Source organism: Stigmatopora nigra, chromosome 7, assembly GCF_051989575.1.
Source record: "Stigmatopora nigra isolate UIUO_SnigA chromosome 7, RoL_Snig_1.1, whole genome shotgun sequence".
NCBI classification, from domain to species: Eukaryota; Metazoa; Chordata; class Actinopteri; order Syngnathiformes; family Syngnathidae; genus Stigmatopora; species Stigmatopora nigra.
This window is the reverse complement of record NC_135514.1, coordinates 2,282,200-2,305,680: the sequence shown is the minus strand read 5'-3', so window position 1 is coordinate 2,305,680 and position 23,481 is coordinate 2,282,200. Positions and strand designations below refer to the sequence as shown.

The following is a 23,481-nucleotide window of genomic DNA, read 5'->3' as shown; positions in this document are numbered from 1 at the left end:
AACTATAGGAAAAAGAATTCACTTATGGCAATTTGCATGGATGTTCAACTAAAAATCTTCTGTGGGTGAAGAAGATTGTCTGCCTCAGCTTCTGTTGCGTATGCAGATCATTTTTGAGTGCAACTAATCTCCCAAAGAATGGTTTTACTAGGCCTTTATAGTTGTTTCCATTACACACCAGCATGCTATCCTTATCTTGCATAAATTAACATGGTTATGTAATTGTATTATAGGTACCTGGGCTGAACACTACCTAATGTACTATACTGTATACTCTGTAATTACAAAACCAAAGTTTTGAAATATACTTGATATGTTAGAAAACGTTCGGGAAACCTAACATTTTGTCCCCTAAAGCAACTTTGTGCCCCTTCCACTAGATGGCAGCCTCGGCAACTGCCTGCAAGCCTATATCGAGGTGCCGGCACTGATTGCGTGTGATCGGGGAAGGCTAATTACTAACGGAAACGTGGCTCCGGTGGTGTCAGTGTGAAGAAAGGAACACCACTTTGTAAACGCACGGCGTAGTCGTCACCGCATGATGAAACCGGAGAACAGGGGAGGCCAGCGAGGAATAAAAGACCTCCATTCCAGGAGAAACCAGCCTGGCTTTGACTCAAAACCAGATGTAAGTGTTTAGTGAAAGGGAAGACGGTTGGGGGAAGGAAGAAGTAAGAGGGTTACCAAACGCTCTTGCTCTTGAGTCTAAAAGAACAATGAAGCGATAGCAGACCTACGAGTCTTCTTTCTCAGTGGTTGACCAAAGCCTCAACTTGGAGACCGAGTCAGGGTAATTATGGTGATGAGTCAACACAGAACATTGGCCTCAGCTAGTATTGGATGGCAGGAGTTGAACCTCTAAGTTTGAATATGATCCATTCTAGGATGCTGGCTTAAAAAAAAAAAGAAAAATCAGTTTTAGTCTCATTCCGTTGCCATCCTTACATTAAATTCACTTTTTTTCCATGCTCTGGTGGGTGCCATAGTCAAGTCAGGTAAGGAATTCGAAATACAGCAGGCATTTAATGGGGAATTTTATCAATGCATCAGTTTGCTGTGAGATGTCTTTGCCTGAATGGCATTGAGATGAGAACAGAACACCGCGCTGTCATCTGGACAGACTCCATGTGGCCGAGGTATGACTCTGGCAGGCCAGCGGGACTCTGTTTGAGGTCAAACAGGAGGCAGAACCTCTCTCTTGGCAGGACATGAATCACCGGGGTGAAGCCTCTTCGGTCCTTGTATAACAACAGCTGTGAAGGAGTGGGGCATAGGCTTGGGGGGGTTTTGATGAGAATGCTCAGCGACTGACATAAGCGCACCTAAACCACTAAAAGTCACCTGTTACCCTACACGTGAGATATCTTCTAAGCTCGCCGTTCTTCCCATTCCGAACCTGTTTATCCCCCTACTTTGATTTGACCTGCTGGACGACATAAACAAAGATTATCGCTGCTAGGTGGCCGCCATGCATCTGTCAACGATGCTGTAATCAGTTCTGCTTCATTACAGCTGACGTGATAGCTTGATAGCAACGTGATATAATGGAGGACATTTCCTCAGCTGTCAAAAGTACAGTGGATCCTGCTGCTACCCGAAAAACACCGAAAATCATTCAACTGTGTCTCTTTCGGTATTAAATAGTAGTTCCCCATTTGAATTATTCGATCAACAAAGCAAATTTAGTTTACAGATTAAATTCGGCTGGCACATATGCTCTTGCATTAGGTTTGTTTACAGTTAAAGTAATACTTCGAAGACTGCAATTTTACCTTTCCAATAAATAAGAGGCACATAAAATTGCATTTAATCATTAAAGGGGTCAAATATAGCCCAGCGGGTCATTACGACTCTTCCTGGTTCATTGCATAGGTCCGTATTGACAACCTCCAGTCCTATCACCAGCTCTTAACCTTCCGAGGTCAGAGCCAGCGGTGGGAGCTGCAGACGTGACATTTCCAAGAAGCAACCATCTGTTTGAACAAATGGCGGAGTGCTAAGCGGTTCTTGTAAATAGCTCCATTTCAGAGAAGGGAGAAAAAAATCAATAAATGTTTCTTCTACAGTACACTTTTTTTTGTTCTTCCACAAACCAATACGTCATACTGTCCCCTACTTTGGATTGGCCGGTGATGAGATTGACTAGTATTGTCTAATCCAATGAATATTGTTTGACGATTCTTCCGATAAAAACAGTCAACCACAAAATTGGATATTTCGCAGATGAACTGTACGATATAATATTTATGTGGCAGATATACATGCATACTTGACTCCTTTAACAATAATTAGGGTCTCCTTAGGATGTAAGTGTGGTGCCGACAGACTTGGCTAATCACAACTGCTTGTTAAGTCGAAAAGATGTTAAACATCTTCATTGTGGTACCCTTTGCTGCTAATGAGATGTGGCTTAGCTGCCCTCCTTCAAACGTACACCGGCCTGACAAATGAATACATTTACCCAGATTTTATCCACATTTGGAACATGCAAGATCCAATGTTTTCTTTTTAATATGCAACTCCGTATAAGAGAGTGCTTTAGTCATGTATTATGGGCCAACTGTTGACTTTTGGAGACTATTATGTCCAAATGATTTTGCCAAATTTTCAATTGTACCACCTCAGATAAACTTTACTGACTGCCCTGTATTACTCATCTAAATGTAAACAGGTGTTTATCTTGTTTATCAAATATAATATGTTGACTAATAAAGGGCTGGATGAACATTGCCAGTGCAGGACAAATAAATGAATTAGTCTGTATATATATTAGCACTTTTGATGACCTTGATGTATATTAGGTAATGGGTTCAAAAGTTTTGCGGAAGGATATACAGACAAACCGGAGGTAAGACACACGAGACAGCATTTGAGCACACAATCACCTCGTCAAACAAGAGGGAGGCGCCAAGCAATGAACAGGATAGGCGCGTTGCCTCAAACAGGATGTTCCTCTGTTTGTGGCATCCATGTGAAATTCTGTAAGGTCCCGTGCGGGCCCCTGGCTCTTAAGCTTAGCCAATGGGGAGTGCATCCAGGCTGATAAAGCTGAACAGATTTGTTCCACATTCCATAGGTCCTTTAAACAACACAGAAGATCTCAGACTGCCAGGTTGCGGCTGAATTGGCGTGGACACCAATCCCATGAAGACCCAAAGGGATTCCACCTCTTATAAGTCAAGTGGAGACACTTGTCTCATTTTTAGAGTTTTTGTAGAAAGAAGTCTTTAATCAAGATGTCTGCCTGCCACTCAGAGTGCCACTCAGAGCTAAAAAGTAAAGATTCCATGCACATTCCAGTGATCAGTGGAAGAAGAAAAATTCCTTGAAGTGAGCCTTTTGACACTTTTTGACAGCCCTACCTGTGAAACCCTGATGCAAAAATAATATGATATCATAGCAGTGTGGCATAGTGAAGCCAGCCTATCAACAGACCAAAGGGACATTACACAAATAACTTGCTGGGCAAGAAGACAAGTCCAGTGTCTTTCAGTTTAATTCCCATCTCTCAATTGAAATAAAAATTCCAATCTCAAGTGCATATAGAGAAAAATAACCAGCCCCCCAAATTATCAATTTAGAGTGCTCAATGAACCTAATTTTCAATTGTAAGCCGTAACAGAGTACCTGATATAGGACTTGGGGTGTTGACTGTTTAGATATTTTACCGAACAAAAACAAAAGAAAATTTTAGGAGACACAACCATAGATGAAATGTCAGTCTTGGATAAGAATGCCCCATATAAATTAGAATCTCTGAACAAGTGACCAAGGTGTGACATGGTGATGGAAAAACAATCCCAGCTATTCTGTTGTGCTACGCTGCAGCATCTGCTCTGTTTCAATTTTATGTTTAGTTCTAAAGTAACTGAGTGGCAAATTATTTTATGACATTGCTGTTGAAAGAGTACTGGAATCTTATGAAAGGCATACAGTGAACCAGTGGGAATTATTGATGCCCTTTGGCAAAACTGCACAACTGCACTGCACAACTGCATAATCATATTGCAAATTTTAAATATAGGCCAAGCTGTTGTTACAAAACACTTGGATATTTGCAAGCTCATCGTAACCTTTTCAGGAAACCATTGTACCCAGAGAAAACCCACACAGGCCCGGGGAAACTTGAAAATTCCACAAAGATGAACCAACCTGGATTCAAAACCAGGACCCCAGAGCTGTGAGGCTGACACACTAACCACTCACCTACCCAGCCGTGAAAATTAGGAGACCAGGAACTAAGGGTGAAGGCACATATGTTATAAAAACAACCAATTGAAACTTTCCTATAAGCCAGAATTTGAGTGGAATCATCCTCTTTGTTATATTAGTTATATTTTTGTAAATGGACAACTGCTGGTGAAGTGGAGTTTCATGTGCTATACTTTAGGCAGCCTGGAATTGGTTGGTGTGCCACTAAATACTTCAAATAAACAGCATCTGCGGGACGCCTTAGAGCAGTGTGTAAGATGAAGTAAGAAGGAGTAAACAAGAATTTGTAAGCACCCTCATCATCCTCTGCCGCATTTCAACACCATCACTCTCACCCGTAAGGACACTCGTGGTAGTACGTGTCAGGTTCCCCGCTGTCTGTCTAGCATGGAGAAGTCAGTTGTAATTGCTCTCACCTGCGAGATAAGAGTCGACACCACTGTTTTCCCCACTTGTTTTGTTAAGCTGCGTGGGATTCCAGTCTCGCCTTTGAAAAAAGCAGACCCGACACTTCATAAGGGTGAGGTTCTGTGGTTGGGGGAGGGAACTGCTTGGTCCGTGGGTGTTTCAGCGCTTCTGTGGGTGACTGAGTAATGTAAACAAACCACGTCGGGAAGGACAGCTGCACGCATAAGAACAGCAATAGCGCACACACTTGACGGATGCTTGTCTACGTGATCCACAATGAATATTTTGGATTGCGGCAACTCCTGCTGTTAACGGCTTGCGGGCTGTTGGATAAGCTCCCCCGCTGTGTTTCCGGAACATGCCGGTTTCACGGTCAGGACCGCAGCTCTACAGTCCACTTGCCGGCGCTCCCAACGGATAGCTTTAGAGAGAAGTGCAGATACAAATGACTGCCATTGATGAGAGGCGCTCATGCATCCGTGACCAATCAGCGAGTAATGTAGCATGCATGGAACTTCAATACTTCTTCTGGGAGGTACACTGGGCAAATGGACACGGTCAGATGTACTGTAACTTGGCACCATTACCAAATTTGGCCATCAGAAAAAACAAAAGAAGACCAGAAGGCAATAAGCAAAGGATTCAATCAGTTATTCATTTTCTTCTCCTCGCAAGGGTCGCAGGGAGTGCTGGAGCTGGAGCCTTAACTATCGACACCAGGCAAGGGACACCTTAAATCAGGGGTCGGGAACCTTTTTGACGAAGAAAGCCATAAACATTTCATATTTTCAAACATTATTCCTTGAGAGCCATACTCAGAATTTAAAAGTAAAAATACATGAAAATGTGAGCATTTATTATTCATTTCACCACTTTGAAAGTAGAAAAAAGTCTGAATTCTTTTGAAAACATTATTTCACTGTTGCTAATCAATGAGAGTATGCATGCAGAAGAGTCTAATGAAGAAAAAATATGATTTAAAAAGGCGGAGATCCATCAAAAGAGCCACATAAGGCTCCCGAGCCATAAGTTCCCTACCCAAGTCCTAAATTGATGGCCAGTCAATTGCATGGCAAAGTCGAAAAGCAATCTGGAGGATCCATACAAAATGCATGTCTCTTCTGAGGTTACATGTGTACTACAAAGCTATTAAAGTGTGGCCACAGAATATCAAATACTAATTTATGGCAAGAAAATAGGTACAGTGTGTGCTCGAAATACAGAATTTCTAGTCTACGAAATACTAACTTGCGGGGAGAATGTTAGAATTTTGACCTCAAGAAATATTGGGTGAATGTGTACAAGAAATAAGTGGTTATGGCCAAAAATGGGCATAAGCGCAGACAAAAAAAATAAATTTATGTACAATTTACCGTAAGGAGCCCCAGCGACGTGATAACCACAAAATAGTATTTCATGCACATTATATTTAAATGGTAGCCAGTGGCCACAACGGAAAAAAAAAAAAGACAAACCTAAAGACGTTCCACTGTTTTGTCTCTAGCCGCACTTTACTTGTTGAGTAACTCCCAGACTGCCACCACATTTAGAAAAGACCACAAAAATGTTTGACCCTACAAGAACAGGGTTGAATTAATGCTGCAAAGTTTCTCACAAGGCCGGTGATACAAAATTGGGTCATCTAAGAGTCAATGGCAAGTGTGTTTTTGATGATTTGCGGGTGCAGGATTTAGAGCAATCTGTCTGCCATGTTTAGACGACCTGACGGAATGCCTTGATTTTTAACATGAACAATCTCCCTCGTTGTTAGGAGGCATTCTCCCATGGATGTAAAGCAGAGTTTCCCACAGTCGGCACACCACCAAACAACAGTGTCAGAAAAATTATGTACAGCATATGTAAAGATTTTGATTCAGCTTACAAGCAAATTTAATCAAGAGCTGTTTAGTTGACCAGATAACTATAATTACTGTATATATTATTGCATGAATGACAAAAGGTTGATCCAAAAGGTATTTTTACCTTTAGCCATCTAGAGGAAGAGTACTAAAAAGATGCTGTAAATTCAATTTGATATTTTTTTCCTAAAAACATGAAATCAGTTGGAAAATAAGTGCTGGAGAACTGAGTGTTGAATCTCTGAGTTATAGGCAGATAGTGTTTCGGTTGGATTTTTTAAAAAGTTTTTGTTTTAGGCTTGTTTACATCGTAAATGGTTGTCATTACAAGCCTAAACTAAGTGTTGCTTTCTGATAGCCAGCCAATCACAGTGCACAAGGAGACAGACAGCCCTACATGCTCGCACTCATACCTAGAGGCAGTTTAGAGTGTTTAACCAGCTTACCAACCATGTTTTTGGGACGTGGGAAGAAATACTGTCTGTCACTTTGAGATCTCAACAGTGATAGAAGACTTCTTAGAAAATATTTTGGAGCACGTGATTAATATGCCTGATGTTTCTTGTGGCATAGTGGCTGGGAATCACTGATTTGAACACATTAGACATAGAAAAACATACTTAATGTGTAGTCAGTGACCGATGCAACTAAGTCAAACATCTTAGCCAAATGTTTGATGAATTATTCTCAAAGGAAAGGTGGGGTGGGGTTACGCACATGACAATGAATGTCTGTGAATTGTCCAGTCTGTGCACAAAACGCTATATTTCAAACACGACACTTCCCCAATTTTGTCTGCTTCTTCTGACAGGGTGCACTTCTGTGACCTAACAGGCGAGCTGTATGTGCACCAAAGACGCCTCCCGAGTGCAAAATTCAGGAACGTAATTCATCCATGGCAAAAGCGTAGATGAAAAGGCAATAGTGCAGAGGGCAGTTTGGCGCAGGTCCGCCTCCCTCTCAGCTTTAGCAGCAGAGCACAAGTGAAACTGCCGCAGCTTTTAAAAGCCTCGATTATCGCAAGTCGAGTCCACCCGGCTGTGTTTTGGATTGACTCAGTTGAGTCCGCTTGCTGGTGTTTTAAAAAAAATCTTATCTAAGATGCTCAATACGCAAGTCCAGCCGAGTCTGGCTGTGCAGAAAGTCTAAAGGCAGTCCACTTAAAAGTACAAAGTGAGACACTTGGAGTATTGATAAAAGCTCTTGAAAGGCTGGAAATGAAGCATGGGGTGATGATGTACAAGGGGGTTGGGAAGTGGTGGGGCTAAAAGCTATTTGAGATAATCAGGTAGTACCAGGATAGAGGAATCCTCAAAGCCAAGCCCATGACACTGAGGGGAAAAGTTCAGATATTCTGATACAGTGGCATTCTTGAAATGATAGAATCTGCAAGGCCCCCATCAACAAGCACAAGTAGAGCTGGTTTATAGACAAGACCCTTACTCAGACTACATATATGGATAGTTTGGCCTAAACTTTCACTACTTTCATTTAAGTACAGAGTATTGAGCTAGGTAAGCAAAGAGTTAATAAATCTAAAAATAAGACTTTTCACAAATTATCTAGCCATTTTCTTTTAAGGTTTTAGTCTGTAGTGCTAGGGGTAGGCGGGGAGCTTATCCCAGTTGACTCTGAGCGTTGGTTGCCAGCCAATCGGAGGCCATCCATAGACAAACAACTACTCACATTCACATCCATGGAAAATTTAGTCTTCAATGAAGCCAACATGCATGTTTTTGGAACATGAGAAGAAATTGGACTTTCCGCAAAAAAACCACCACATTTTCAGGGAGAATGTGGATCCTCCACATTTGAAAATATTTTCTCGCTTAAAGGAGAAAAAACACCTACAATTATGAATGACCCTCAAGTGAGGTGAGTGGAAATGTCCTGTACTTAAAGATCCCGCCAAGTGATGGAGTTCATTCCTATTGATTCACAACACCCATAAGACATTGAGCCTAATGTACGATGATATGTATGAGAAGGAAGGATTTAGAATACTTGTATTTGATTGGCTAAAATAGGGCAGGCATTGATAAAATGTCTACAGCTGATTCTGCCAGCCATCTATTGTAAATACCTGCTTTTCTTTATAAACTTCTCTAAGACTACACATCAGAAAATGAAATAAATACAAAATTAATCAGTATATTTTTAACAGCCGGGTGGGTCAATTATGTTAATACTGGACTGCAATGAACAAGCATGCAAATTGTATAACTAGGAAATATTAAGTAATACAAGTACTAATCTATTACTTTGTAAAAAAAAAATGATAGAACTCAGTATTTTTTTCCATTTGTAATATGTTTCTGTTTTTTTTAATTCTTTGATTTCCCACAAATTATTTTCCTTTATTTTTGAAGAGAGCACACTCTTGTGGAACACCTCCTGCGAAGCAAATGGTGTCTTTGAAAGTTTCTCAGTGAGGGGCCAGGCATCCCTTCAGGAGGACTGTTGTTTATTTGAAATGAGACTTTAGGTAAACACGTTACATGGCACGCAAGGTTAGGTCAGCTTTTGAAGTGGACGGGCCTCAGGGAAGAAATGGGTGGGGGAAGAAAAGAAGGCCGCCTTTAGAAGAAATAAGAACAGAGGCTTCATTCAGCGCTCTTTCATCGTCTCCATATACATCAAGTAAAAGAACACCAAAATCTTCAGTTGTATTACAATATCATCACAACCTCTACATGGCATATTCTTCTGAACATGAGCGAAAAGTACTCCTTTTTCACCCAAACTCAAATCCCTTGTAAGGGACGTGAATAAGCCACTTCCTCTTAAAGTAGAGCATTGAGGGTTCGGATGACGGGAATGGGTTTGTGCTGCCCCCTTAACTAACCCCCTTTGGAGGGACTCAATGTGATGTGCAGGCAGCTCGCCGAGCCTACGTTGTCTGCACAACCCATTTCTAAACTTTGAAGTCGCTCCAGTGTTTCGACAGCTAACCACTTTCAGATGGGACTATGGCATTTTATGAGCTGAGTAAAAGCGATATCTACACGTGTAAGAACTCTTGGGGTCCCGAAAAGGGGGAAACACAGTGCAGAGAAAAAGGATAACTAACTCCTACAGGGGTTGATGAAAATACAGGGAAGGAGGATGTATATCAATGTCAAAGACTTACCTACAAGCACGCAATGAGAAAACAATGCCAATGACTGTGCGCCATCAAATTGTCTTTTTTTTCTTCACGTTAGTTTAAGTCTACAGGAAGTTGAGAGGTTTGTGGTGTGTGTGTGGTTTCGTTGTACATGCCTCCAACCTAGCAGGGTGTCAGCTTAAAGAATGTGGAGTGAGTTTGAGGTTTTTAAACATTCAGAGGAATGTCTGAGGTTTTGTTGCAGTGTTTTTTTTTACATTGTTGTTCTTTTTTTTTATACATAAATACAAGAACAACAAACTAAATGATTGCAACTTTCCGATAGGACCAAGCTGAATCACATCACATTGCATCACAGTGTGAAGAGTTACATGCCAAACTGGGAAAAAAAAAGTAATTGCACACTAAATGCTGCAGTTATGGTACTGCTATTTATGTTCTCCACAAGCAACAAAAATGTCAGATTTAAGATTTATTACAAACCATGTACTGTACTGCTTTTAGTTTCCCCTCTAGATTCTACTGTGGAATATAGATCAGGTCGAAATCTGACCTCTCCCGAGATGAACTCAAGTTTCTACCTCTCTCATTCACATATTTTTTTTCTCTAATCCTACGGAGGGATCTTGAGCCTTTCTGAAAATAAATAAGAAACCTCCATTCACAAATATTGAAAGAGACAACATGCGGGAATGTTGAAGTGGCCTTAGTAGTCAGTGATCTCATTGCATGCCCAGACATCAGTGAAGATGGCGCGTGCACGATTGAAAATGCCCATACTAACATATCCACCACACATTAGTGGAAAAAAAAGAAGAATATTCCCCTTGCTGATCCAAGGATTGCGAAATGAAGTCTACTTGGAAAAGAGCAGCAGCTTTCTTAGGAGGGGGCGGGAGGACAGGGGTTTATGTGGAAACATACCTTACACACTAAAATGTAATAACCTTTGAGACTCCCGGTGTTTTAGTTGGCTGGGAGACGCAACAAGATCAAACATAGACTAGGATCCAGATGCGCTTGCCAAAAAATGTCAGCATTAAGCTACAGCTTCAGGTATTTTCTTTCCCCCGGCAGCAAGGGAGAAGGGAGAGACACATCGGCGTTCACCCTCTGCGTGGCTGCCCCCGAGCATCCTGCCCCCTGCTTAGCTGCCAGACAAAGCATGTTGGGAAAATCAAGGCTCCCTGCTGCCAATGGCAGCAAGTATCACCTCAGAGAATACTTGGCTATCCGGGCAACAGCATCAGCCAACATTAAGGCATTGGCTACCATTGACGGCGCTGGACATTCAATTTATTATCGCAAGAGTTGTCCCGATCTGATATGCAGTACTGGTGCCTGGTACAACTATTTTTGAAGTATATAGAAGTATTTAGAACTAAAAACGCTTAAATATTGGATCGGACCTGATCTTGCGACCAAATCCGATCCGATATTGAAGCGTTTTTAGTACGATGGTCATTTTTGGGCGCTGTAAATCAAACAATTTGGCAACTATACCCACTGCTTGGGACTAAAAACATAGTAGAATAAAACAGAGTAGTTGGTACCAGCAGGGACTACTTCATAAATTATAACAAAAAAGCTTTGTCATTTAGTGGTTGCATTGTTTTTTTGTATTATCTTAAATGGTCTAAAAATATTGATATTGGCTGAATACTGCATCTATAACAAACATCTTTGATGTCACAAATCTCCTTTTCTTTAAACACAGGCTTGACAAATTCCAATTGGAGCAGTTGGAGATGTTTATAATATTGTTTGTAGTGAAATGATGAGGGAGGAAATGACTTTGAAAATATTAAATCTGAAATTTAACGATCTATCAACAACTAATAATCAATTGTTTCAAGCCATGAGTTTGATTGGTCTTAGTTTGTCAACAGTAAATATTCTCGATTTTGTATCTACTAATTACCTTAGTTTTTAATGAAGACACTTTCAAATATTATTTTTTTTCTGCATAGGAGAATAGTTTAACATTCCTTCTCCTTTTCCAGTAGTATTCCATTTAAGAATGTGCTTTGGATAACACAGGTCTGCAATGCCCTATTTCCTCCCAACACGATCAAAAAGTGACATCTTGCCGTTCTATTTTATGGATGCGCTTTGAAGTCCAGAAGCAGCAAATGGCATTAATTCCACGAAAAAGAAGCAACAAGACGCAAGTAACTTCAAAGCGGCATTGGTGTCTCAGAGAGAAGGATACAGAACTTCATTCCATGAAGATAACATCTTTGATAATAATGAAAGTGTGTTGCTTATCTAAAAATATTTCCTTTGAGTTGTCTGGGAACTTGACGTGCATGATATTCTTTCAAGTTCTGTGGCAAAGCACATTTCTTGTTTGCGTTTTACCAGTGCTCAAAAGATGTGGACAGTACTGCGTGATGCAGAAAATGTTATTTTATGCTGGAAAATGCTTGAAGAGCTCTTTTATTGACAAACTTTTTCTTTCATTTGGATTTACCACATGTAAATGATGTGGCATGATACCAATTTCATTGCAAAAAAGAATTGTAGAGCAGTTTTTGTCTTTTTACTGGCAAAATGACTAAACATATCCAACACCGAAACTACAGAATAGATATAGTATATAGTATATGACTTTGTGATTGGTCAAAATGTCAGTCAGTGTCAAGTACAGGATTGTTTGGCAATCAAATATGTTTTCTCATTCACGTGCTGGAGCCAGAACCTTCCTCAACATCCAATCCAAATAAAGAAAGAAAAGAAATAGGACTACTTAGAAGAATTAAAGTTTTAGAAGATTACAGTCGCATATTACAAGCATAAAGTCAAACATCATTATATTTAAGGCTAAAAGTCGTAATATCATACGATTTTCGGCGACCTAGGGCCTGTATAAACACAAAACGTGGTGGAATTGTGAGAAGTTGAAGTAATATTCGAGAAAAAAAAATTTAAGATTACGAAAATTTTGGTCAATTGGGAGTTTTTTGGGGTAAGCGGATTTCGACTTGGGTGACATGGAGTCGGTGTGAACATAAAACAGCATTTGGCGACAAGCATGATGAGAGCATGATGATTCTGTTCTCTAGAGTGTTACAATGGAGCTGTGTTGAGAGTATTCCAAAATACCCTCATGGACATGTAATGCTTCTGCAGTGCCGCTTTCCATCAAACACACGGACTGGGTAAGACTCGCCCTCTGACTCAGAGGCGTCGCGGTGACGCTCATGTGAACGCCGGTGACATGAAAGAGTGGCTAAATAAGCATCTCACACTAGTGTTGAGTGTGGAAGCTGCCCTGGTGATGATGTTTACACTGACGAAGAGGTTTTGCATTCGGCAAATGGCAACCAAGATAGGAAAGATAAACAGTTGCAGAAGTGTGGATTGATGCGCACGTCCAATGGCTATTAATGAAGGAGGGGAAGGTAAGATGAAAAGATACCTTTGACAGAAAAGGTTTTTGGTTTGGTTTGCCAAATAAACATCCATTTGGGTTGGATTGGGTGCGTTGGTGGAATGATAATAGCTGACTCAGTGTAACAAACAGATGAATTCAAGTCAGGAATGCCAAGTCTGTCTCAAACAGAAAACCCATGGCGGTTTGTACGCCGGTCCGGAAGAGTCGGAGATTCCTTAGGTATGGAGAGATATACACAGTTGCCACTGATGATAACCCCTTTGTTAGCTAGTGTACATAAACATCAATAACTGATTAAAATAATAGTTTGTTGGAATGATAGTAGTGAAAAACTGTAAATGGCCTACAGCCATATTGCCTTGGAATTCCAGTCAACCGCATGACACTTTCCTATCTTATGTCTTTTCTCGATGGATAACAGGGTCCGTCTATTCATTTCATTCGCACCAATAATTGAAAATAAATAATTCCGTGACGACAAAAGAGAGTTGCTGTTGTGAAACTCCAATAGGAAGTCAAAGGAGTGTCAAGCTGGGCAATTTCAAAATAAACTAACGGGCATAGGAAATGTATTTACATTTTGGGGGAATTCGTGACTTGGATCTTGTTTTCGTATACTGCAATGGTCATTTTGCATATCAGTGTTTTGTAACTTGAACATTTTGTATTCGTGAGTAAAGGTACCACTGTATTGCTAAGTACCAAAAAAGTGGTTTAAAACAAGTAGTTTATTTTAGCAGTGAAAAATTTGTAACAATGGGAAAAGTTGGATTCATTAGTGAGCAGAAGTCAAAAGAAACCAACCTGCAGGGCATAGAAAGTGTCTTCTTGCCAAAGGGAGGCAGATGTTTCCCCCTCTTCTCCCCTGATACGCCTAAACCCCCCTACCCCAAATATCTCCCCAAAGAAGAAAAAAAACACCCTTAAATCCCAACTCCTCTTTTCCTTTTCCACGACAACCCCCCCTTCCCACCACAGCCCCTCTCCCACTCCAGGATTTTTCAGTACAAACCAGGAACAGATGTCTACCGAGGCCGTGCTGAAAGACCCCGCTGTTCTGGATGCCAGCCACATGCTTTTCATTCAGAGATGAAGGCTCACAGCTCGCCTTCTTGTGCAGCCATTTTCAAAGGGGGGTTGGGGGCTGGAAAAAAAACAGACCCTCCAAATGCCTTCAAGACTGTTCAAAAAGAGCACATATACCATTGCACCTTTATGTCTCCTTTTGCTATGTTCACATCTCATGTGGAGCAGTTTCTGGTGTATGGCCAGGTCAAATCACCAGAGAGATAGAGAAAAAAACCTCATGGCATGTTGCTGATGAAAATATTTTTACATACAGATGGGGAGGAGCAACAACTTTCTACTAGTATAGTAATACCTTGACATACAAGTGCCCCAGCATATGAGAAATTTGATATATGAGCAAAATTCCATGCAAATATTTCTCTTGAGATACGAGGAAAATTCCAAGCAAATATTTCCCTTGAGATGCGAGGAAAATTCCAAGCAAATATTTCCCTTGAGATACGAGGAAAATTCCAAGCAAATATTTCCCTTAAGATAGGAGGAAAATTCCAAGCAAATATTTCCCTTGAGATACGAGGAAAATTCCAAGCAAATATTTCCCTTGAGATGCGAGGAAAATTCCAAGCAAATATTTCCCTTGAGATACGAGGAAAATTCCAAGCAAATATTTCCCTTGAGATGCGAGGAAAATTCCAAGCAAATATTTCCCTTGAGATGCGAGGAAAATTCCAAGCAAATATTTCCCTTGAGATACGAGGAAAATTCCAAGCAAATATTTCCCTTGAGATACGAGGAAAATTTCAAGTAAATATTTCCCTTGAGATACGAGACAAATTTGAGATACGAGCTCACGAGATTGCCAGGTGAGTAAACAAGAAGCTGCTTATGATAACAGCATATTGTCTTTCTCGCCGCAGCTCCCTCATGTAATGATATCTACGAGCACTGGGCATACAGGTTGCATTTTTTTATGCGTTTTTGCGTGAATCAGTGCAGAATTAAGGGAAAAACAATGGGTCCAAAGCAAGCCAGTGCAATAAAGGGGAGTGAGAAGAAAAAGCTTATGATGACAATCGATATTAAGCATGAAATAATCGAAATGCATAAGTGGTGTACACATAACTGAGCTGGCTGGCCAATACGAGAGAAGTACTTATAGCAGCAGAAAGATGCTATAAAGGATATCAAGCCTTCCAAATAACTAATCATCATTTCCAAACTGTGTAGTGATATTCATAACGAGATGGAGAGCCTTCTATTAATATGGATAAAAGTATCTCAAGGTATTGCTGCATACGGCTTACCACTGCAGGTTATGGAATTTTGCTTTCTAATAATACATTTTGAAAATATTTTGATGATACATTGGCATGTGATCAGATGAAAAACAACTCTGTCATTACCATACTAGTATTTTTTAAGTCTATGAGCTTCCTGACGAGCCAAGACAGCTCTTGTTAAATTTGTGTCTAATAACATGACTGAACTCCAAGTTACATGTAGTGTTTGTAGAATTTCGATTGATAACAACATTTTGCCATAAATGTGTATTTCTCCAACAAAATTGTAAAAAAGAATATAACATTTGGTTTATATATATTATTTTTGCAGGTTTTGATTACAATTCTATAAAATCCCGACACAAAACCAAAATCGGGAACACAGAAATGGTTAAACGAAACAGGTTTAACACTACATCTTCAACTGCATACCAAATAGTTCTCGATTTTTTCAAGTTCAACTATTTGTATGTACAATTTCACCTACTTTGTTTGCCTTTCCAATGTGAAAATGTTTTATACTGACAGTATTGAACAAACTATTTCCTAGGCAATGTGAATTGTAAATTATAAACAAAGCAGCATTGGAGCCCAGCTATCCCCTGCAAATTATAGTAAAGAGGTTTATTGCTACTCTAAGTCTTGTTTTTTGCCACGTTTATGTCACAAAGCCTTTGGAACATGATCTATCTAGCCCCCAAATACTCATTATTCATACAAAAGTTAAATATTCAACATTTTTTTAACATTTCTTTTCATGTAAGCATTGACTTTGTGGCTCTTCTCGCAAGCATATCAGTGACACATTTGTAGACAAAAGAAAATGCTGAAAAGCCAAATTAGCCTGTCATTACTATGGCATCCCACCAAGCCTGTTTAAAAATTGCTGCTTGTGTGAGAAACAGGGTTTGGACCTTGTTGATGTTTCCAAAAGGTAAAACATAGTCAATCCTCACAGGACTCTCGTGAACTCATGAACACATTACCTCCAGACTGGGCTGAGAAATTTTACACATTCAGTAAGTGCAGACTTGCTCATTTTGGGGAACTTAAGTACATACATGCACTGGCCTGACTTTCAGTGAAGGTGCTCCAGGCATGGCTATGCTGCAGTCCACTTCTCCTGCACTAAGTGGGCTCACACGCCAAGGGCAACCAGCCAGCCGCCGACTGGAGTCACGCTTTGCCGAAAAACTAATATTTAAACAGGTTTGAACTGCTGTTATTTCTTCCTGAAGCAAAGCCTTCGTAGATTGCCGGGTCAAAATTAAAGCTTTATCAAGAAGCTTTTCAAGGTTTACACAGACTCATGTTGGGCGAAGGCCATGTTTGCGCTTCTTTTCCCGGCAGATCATCATCCTCCTGAATGCCCCCCCCCCCCCCCCCCAAGCCTCTGTTCCTTCCCCAAGAAGAGGTGGGGGATAGAGGGGTAAGGGTTTGGAGGTTCTACTGATATCAGAGCCCTTTTATAACTCTCAGTGCTGCACTTTGAAGTCACAGCCAGACCAGCTCAGGAATCCTACCAGCCCCCCGTTGGACAATGGGAAGGAAGGGGGCCTGGGGAGGGTCGTAGCCAAACAGTTTTGTTTGTCCAATCTGCTCCCCGCTATGAAGTCACAAGTAATGCAAGTATCTGACCCTGAAGCTCATTAAACATGCTGCTGCTGCTATGACAATACCACCTAGTGAGGTACAGGTGTAGAGAGGGTCTGCTCATCTATTGTTTCATTATATCGGTATCGTAATAACTCCAGCCTCCACTTTTGGCACCATCAAGACTACGTATGTGATGTTGACTCATGATAATCACTTGCAAATCTAAGATTGCCAAGCACATGTTCCCCAACTTCATTCCAGTCAAAAGAAAAATCCAGCACACACCATTGTAGAAAGTAGTTGGCTATACGTCAAATGTCCTATAATTGGGCCGGCCGATTATCGGTCAATCACTAGTCTATACTGTTTGACCTCTTACAAGTCACAGATGAGCTAGAACAGGGGTCTCCAACTCCGTCCTCCAGGGCCCCAATCCGGTCTGTTTTCCATATCTGCATCCTTTACCACACCTGAATCAAATGATCAACTGATCAGCAAGCTGCCCAGTAGGTTGATCACGATCCTGATTATTTGATTCAGGTGTTTTGGTGAAGGGAGACATGGAAAACAGCTTGGATAAGAAGGAGCCCTTGAGGACTGGAGTTGGAAACCCCTCAGCTAGTACCTTCCCTTGCTGTTTTCTTGCAAAAGCCAGACTCTATCCTGAATTGTTCATCAATCAATTGCAGGGCGCATACAGAGATTGATAACAATTCACTTTAGGATTAATGCTGAATTTGGATGATTTGTTCATTCAGATACATTGCAGAGTCTTTCACCTTGCACAATGTGGCTATACCTAAATATATCCGGAAAAACACTGTTCCAATTCCCTACTATTGTATATCCATGAACTCATCATTACAGTCAGAAACGTGTTACAGACTTTAAAATTGAAAATACGTAGTTTCAAACTTTCTGAGCTACAACAGATGCATTTTCAAATGTTAAAATGCTGCCAAGGGCATTCTCATTTGAAATATAAGTGTAAGGTATAATTACATAGTATATATTCCATAATAAATTCTCCAGTTTGTTGGTTTCATACGACAGTTGACATTCATAAAGATGGAAAGGGGGCTGAGTATGCAGTGATGGTTCCAAGGAGGGGAATGGAAAGGCATGGAAAAAGGATTACTCTCATTTTACCACCAACTACATTATAGTACACATACTCAAATAGAGCCTTTATGATGGCCTTTTCAGCCATGTCACTTACCTCACTTTTCAATTCAAGTTTTTAAAAATAATACGCAGTTTTTCAGTTCTCGTACTTAAATAATGTATGCAACTAATAAGAAAAAACTAATAAATCAGAGCAGTGACCGTGATAGACATGTGGGTGGGAAGCATATATACTAATAAAAGCCTCATGCCTTTGGTGGTTTCCCTCTAGGGGGAGTATAACTCCAACACCCCTTTAATTTGCCACCACTAGGCGGATAATAAACTTGACTTAATCTTTATAACCAGCATTATTACAACTACTCACATCACCTACTGTCAACAATGTTTAAATTTCACATATAATTTAAAGTGCTGTCATGTGATTCAACTGATTTGGAGCAATACTACAGAATATGAGCCATTGAAGAGGAGGGGGAAAAAAACACAAGCCGGAGTTATGATGCCAGGAGACCACGAAAGCAAACTTTACACACTTCACGCCAAAGAAAACGCTACCTTTCCATCCACTGTGTGTGTGGCTTTCATATCCCATCCAGTGATGATTGGCTATAATCGCAGCAGTGTTGTGTTAGGAATCCAAAGTGTCAGAAAGAACAAGATGCTTTGTGGGGGCCTTCATGGATTGTCGTCAATACACTTTACCTTCTCCTTGTAAGTCAAGAAGTGCTCGTCTCCTCTTACAAGGTGAGAGGGGCATCACGGCTTCAAACAGTCAACTTTGAAGTGCTTGACACACTCCAACAGAAATGGAACACACACATCCATGCAGTTGCCAATTTGCAGAAGTTTTAAGAGCAAAATATGTTTTTGCTCCAGTAAAAAAATCTTAGAAAATGTGGTCCATAGAGAATCTAAGTTTTGAGAACAAAGGGGACATTGCTTAACTATAAAAAATAATGCTCTACAAATCCTAAAAATACATTAATAAGAATCATGTCTTCTACAATAGCGGGGTGTAATAGACTTTAACCCAATAACCAACTTGAGCCTCAATGGGGGACAAACTGCTTTGAGGCATTAGAAAACAACGGGCGTGACACTACAGCATGAAAGCAACAAAAAGTACTCTTATTCACTAGTGTATGAAATGTGTTGATGAAATTGGTTACAATAAAATATACTACCTAATAAATAATAAAATAATAATAAAAATAAATTCATAATTAGTAATTACATGATGTAAATAAAGTGTATTTTTCTATTTTGATATGTGGAAATTAGATAATATTAATGTATTTAAGTAATATTGGGATAAAAAGACAGGAAATTATGAGATTAAAAAATGTGGTTATACATCACTCATCAAAATTTGATTTTGGAATCATTTTGGGGTTATTTTATTCTTGTGATAAAACCTTGATAAAACTGTTGTTAATAATAATAATTGTTAATATAGGCAACATATTAGAAAATCTTCAGTTGGTAGTGAGATTTTTTTTCAATGCAAAAAGTGTGCTGCAAATTAAAAAAAAGTCGCGAAACACTTCTTTGACCCATATTGCAACGTGTACCATAATGCGTCATATAAATATGATTGATGATTCATTTATTTATAAATAAATAAATAAAAAAACATTACCTGCATGCTCTTCATCTTGTGATCCATTCCTGCATAGCGTTCGGATTCATCCAATCCCTTTCGCAGGAAAGCATTCACAACAAAGCTGTCCCCTGATATATAGAAATAAATGAAATACTTTAATGATGAATCGACTACTACAGCATCATTGCAAAACCATCTTGTGCACTACTCACCTTCTGGATTCTCTCTGCGCTTGCAGGCTTCGGATAACGCGAAACAGAGATTGTTGTTATGACAAGAACTCCAAAAACTGTGTAAATGAAAAAAGAAAAATGCCTTACCGTGCTTAGATTGTAGTTTTCCCATCGCTTCAATCAATCCCGCGTCTCTTGATCAATAAAGCGGTATCGAGTAAATCCGAAGTGCTTTCAGCTCAGCATGGTCACATTGTGATGCGGCCAGACTCCAACTTCATCCAAAGTCCGACAATTAATCGTCTTGTGCATGGGGGAAGTAGCAAGTCTCCTCAAAATAATACGGCAAAGTCGTCCTAAAGTGATGATGGGGAAAAAAATGGCACTACGTCCCTCCTCTCGCTTTACCTCAGTCGGACTGGAAGTGGTGAGGGGATGGGAAGAAAAGCAAGCAGACACGCTTCACGCATGTCAAGTAAGACATCGGAGCACATACCTTCATCCGGTTATATCTTTCAAAACAAACATTTTAACCTGAGCCGGCAGGAAGATTGAAATATAAAATGTTCAGCTGAAGATTGAAATATTTTTTAAAAAGCAAATTCGTTTGCTGTAATTTTGAAAATAATGTTAGAAATTGGCAGCAGGTTTTTTGTCCAAAATTTAATAGAAAATGACTGCAACTTTTAATAACTTTCTATAACAATGTTAAATCTTTTCACCTTTTCACTTGAAACTCGTAACCAGTTATTCAAATTGACTATTTATATTTATTGCTTATTTATTACTTATTTATAGATTTATTTATGTATTACTTATTATGATGTATTATTTGTTTGTTGTTGTTATCTGTGCACTTCCTCCACTTATTTATGTTGTTGACTACTTAAAAAAATATTAGTTTTGGCATTATTTATTTGTTTGTATGTTGTTATTTGTGGACTTCATGGTAAATCTTTAAATATCATTATACTTTTATAAAGACAATAAAAGCATTCAAATCAATTTGTTTTTTAACATTGAATCTTCCAAAAGTAAACTTTATTGTAAGCACTAGCGTATTTATTATGTAGTATTAGAATTTGTATTACTATCAGCACCAAATACTATGTACAGCTACTATTATATTAGATTATTATTGCTTCATTTGAAAATATTCTTAAAATTGATTCATGGCTCTTCTCATTACTTCTCATCTATTTTGTTTGTAATTTATGTTCTCAATTATACATAACATAATACATCAGATAAGTTGTTTTCTTTCCAGATTGATTTGGTATGTATAAAAACAATGTTGGAATTTAAGTAGCCTGCTGCACAAGTGCTAGAAATAAATAGTTGTTTGTAGCGGAGAATCTGGAAGAACATGTTGTACTTTGAACGTCCCTCTTTTCAAAAGTTGCTCCACACTTTTATGGTTTGTTTCTGTTGGCGGGTGTTAAAATAGTCTGGCTACAGAACACACACATCCTAATGTTATGACTATGTAAGGTCCGTTGCTTTTTTTCCCTCCACATGAACACATTAATGTGTATTTTGTACACACCACACTCTGCTGACTATTTTATAATCTATGAGTGGGGATTCTCATTTTGCATGGCACTCTATCTGTCTGTCTATCTATCCATCCATCTTGACTTTGGATTCCAAGCAACTGCCTTGCCAAAATGTGAGGCAATTGACCAGAAGACAACTTAACTTATCTACTAAAATATGTGCACTAATTGTACATCAGAAATTAAACTAAGCAAACCAAATGAATTAAATCAAACACTTTTCTATTGTCACTTGCTGAAATGCTTTATTCCCACCAACAACAAAGTTTAAAAATGTGTGTATGAGACAATCGCTTTTAACAATTTAGGTCACTGTTTCAAGACCCTTCCAAATTCTCGACAAATTTACTTTAAAAAAATAACTAAAACCGCCCATGGAAAGTGTAAAAGAAGCTATTTTTTTTGCTTATATTCAGTTTGGCCTGGCATTATCTACTGTATGTCTTTTTCCCATGAGAGGGTGCACATTTTTGAACAATATGATGTGACAAAACAAAGAAAAAACATATATTGGAGATGTGGAAAACAAACAGAGTTGCCTGCCAAAGCCCACACGAGTACAGCGAGGATGTAATCTCCAAACAGGAAGACATACATCTCAAACCTACGAGCCGAACCTGCTGACCACTCCGTGCCGCCCCACAAAAAATAATAATGCTAATAATAATGAAAAACATGGCACAAAATACAAGGAATAAAATCAGTACAAACATTAAAACAGAACAGTTTTTGCACGTATTACCAAGAGATGAAAATAAAATCCGGGAAAGCAGCCCGGACTGGGTTAGGGGATAATGCCAACTTTATATTGTGCTTATGCAGTTGGAAAAGTCAGTACCAGCCTATTGGTTGAGCCCACAAATCCAACTGGGACATCACTTTGACAATTACTGATTTAAATACTTTGGCTCACAGTCTCATTATCACGACATGGAGAGCCATAGACTCATGTTTTCCTTGACTAATTCAACCATGCTGCTTTATTCCACTTTTTGTGTGCAAGAATGTAACTGGATGATGCCGATGGAAGCTTTCAGCAAAGAATATTTTCACGTGTACTGCCGCAATTCAGATGAGTACCTCATTTTTATATCTTATTGATGCCACCCTTCACTCATTATTGCCTTCCCTTCATGCAGGCAGGCTCACAGGATGCAGCCTGCATCCTTTTTACGTTTCTCGCTTTCCTCTGCTACATCAGAGACTTTCCTTGAAGGGATCCCACACATGAGTGAACACTCGGGGAAATGCAAGAGTATGATGGCGAAAGAAGCGGGATATTTTGAATAAAATGTCCTCACCTTTCAAGGACATCACCAGAGCAGTATTACGTGCATTTACGTATCATTCATTCATTTCTGAACCACTTTATCCTCAATAGGGTTGCAGGGGGTGCTGGAACCTATCCCAGCTGACTTCGGGCCAGAGACGGGGGACACCCTCAATTGCTGGCCAGCCAATCGCAGAGCACAAGGAGACAAACAGCCATTCACGCTCACACTCATACCTAGGGGGAATTTAGAGTGTCCAATCAGCCTACCATGCTTGTTTTTGGAATGTGGGAGGAAACCGGAGTACCCAGAGAAAATCCACGCAAGCCTGGGGAAAACATGCAAACTCCACACACCTGAATTTGAACCCAGGTCCCCCACTGTGAGGCCGACGTGTTACCCACTCAAACCACAAGGCTGCCACACATTTATGTCTGAATTTGTCAACTTCTCATGAATACAAAAATTAGGGTGCATGCTTGCTTATCCTATCAAAATCAACAAACGCCTGATTTTTCAGTGTCCCAAAAAGATTATCCTGATCGGTTATTCTGTGGTGTAGGAATATGTTTCTGATCACCACAAATGTTAACCTTTTGAAATCATTCACAATAGCAAGCCCTGTTTACACAACCAGAGGTGAACCCTGTGAAATTCAATTTCAAAGTGGGTGGTAGACATGAGGATAATATTAACAGCATGTGAAACTTTCAAAGTAACTCTCTTTTACAAAAAAAAAATATCCCCATATTAATCAGGGCATAGCATCAAAGATTTTTCATCTTTAAGAAGGCACATTTCAATCTCTATACTCAGTCACCCAGACTCTGAACCCCAGCCTTAATGGCTTCATTAGGTTATCT

The 23,481-nt window shown here is 39.7% G+C and overlaps 1 protein-coding gene across 1 annotated transcript in view; it reads right to left on the bottom strand.

The window, feature by feature from the left end:
* nkd2b (NKD inhibitor of WNT signaling pathway 2b) overlaps positions 1-20,220 on the bottom strand; it is a 28,934-nt gene extending 8,714 nt beyond the window's left edge. The window contains exons 1-3 of the mRNA XM_077720781.1: positions 19,939-20,220; positions 19,831-19,857; positions 19,655-19,746 (exon numbers count right to left, since the gene is read on the bottom strand). Of these exons, the coding sequence (XP_077576907.1) occupies positions 19,655-19,746; positions 19,831-19,857; positions 19,939-19,963 (144 nt within the window). The 5' untranslated portion in view covers positions 19,964-20,220. The remainder of the gene's footprint in view (positions 1-19,654; positions 19,747-19,830; positions 19,858-19,938) is intronic.
* Between the last annotated feature and the right edge of the window lie 3,261 nt (positions 20,221-23,481).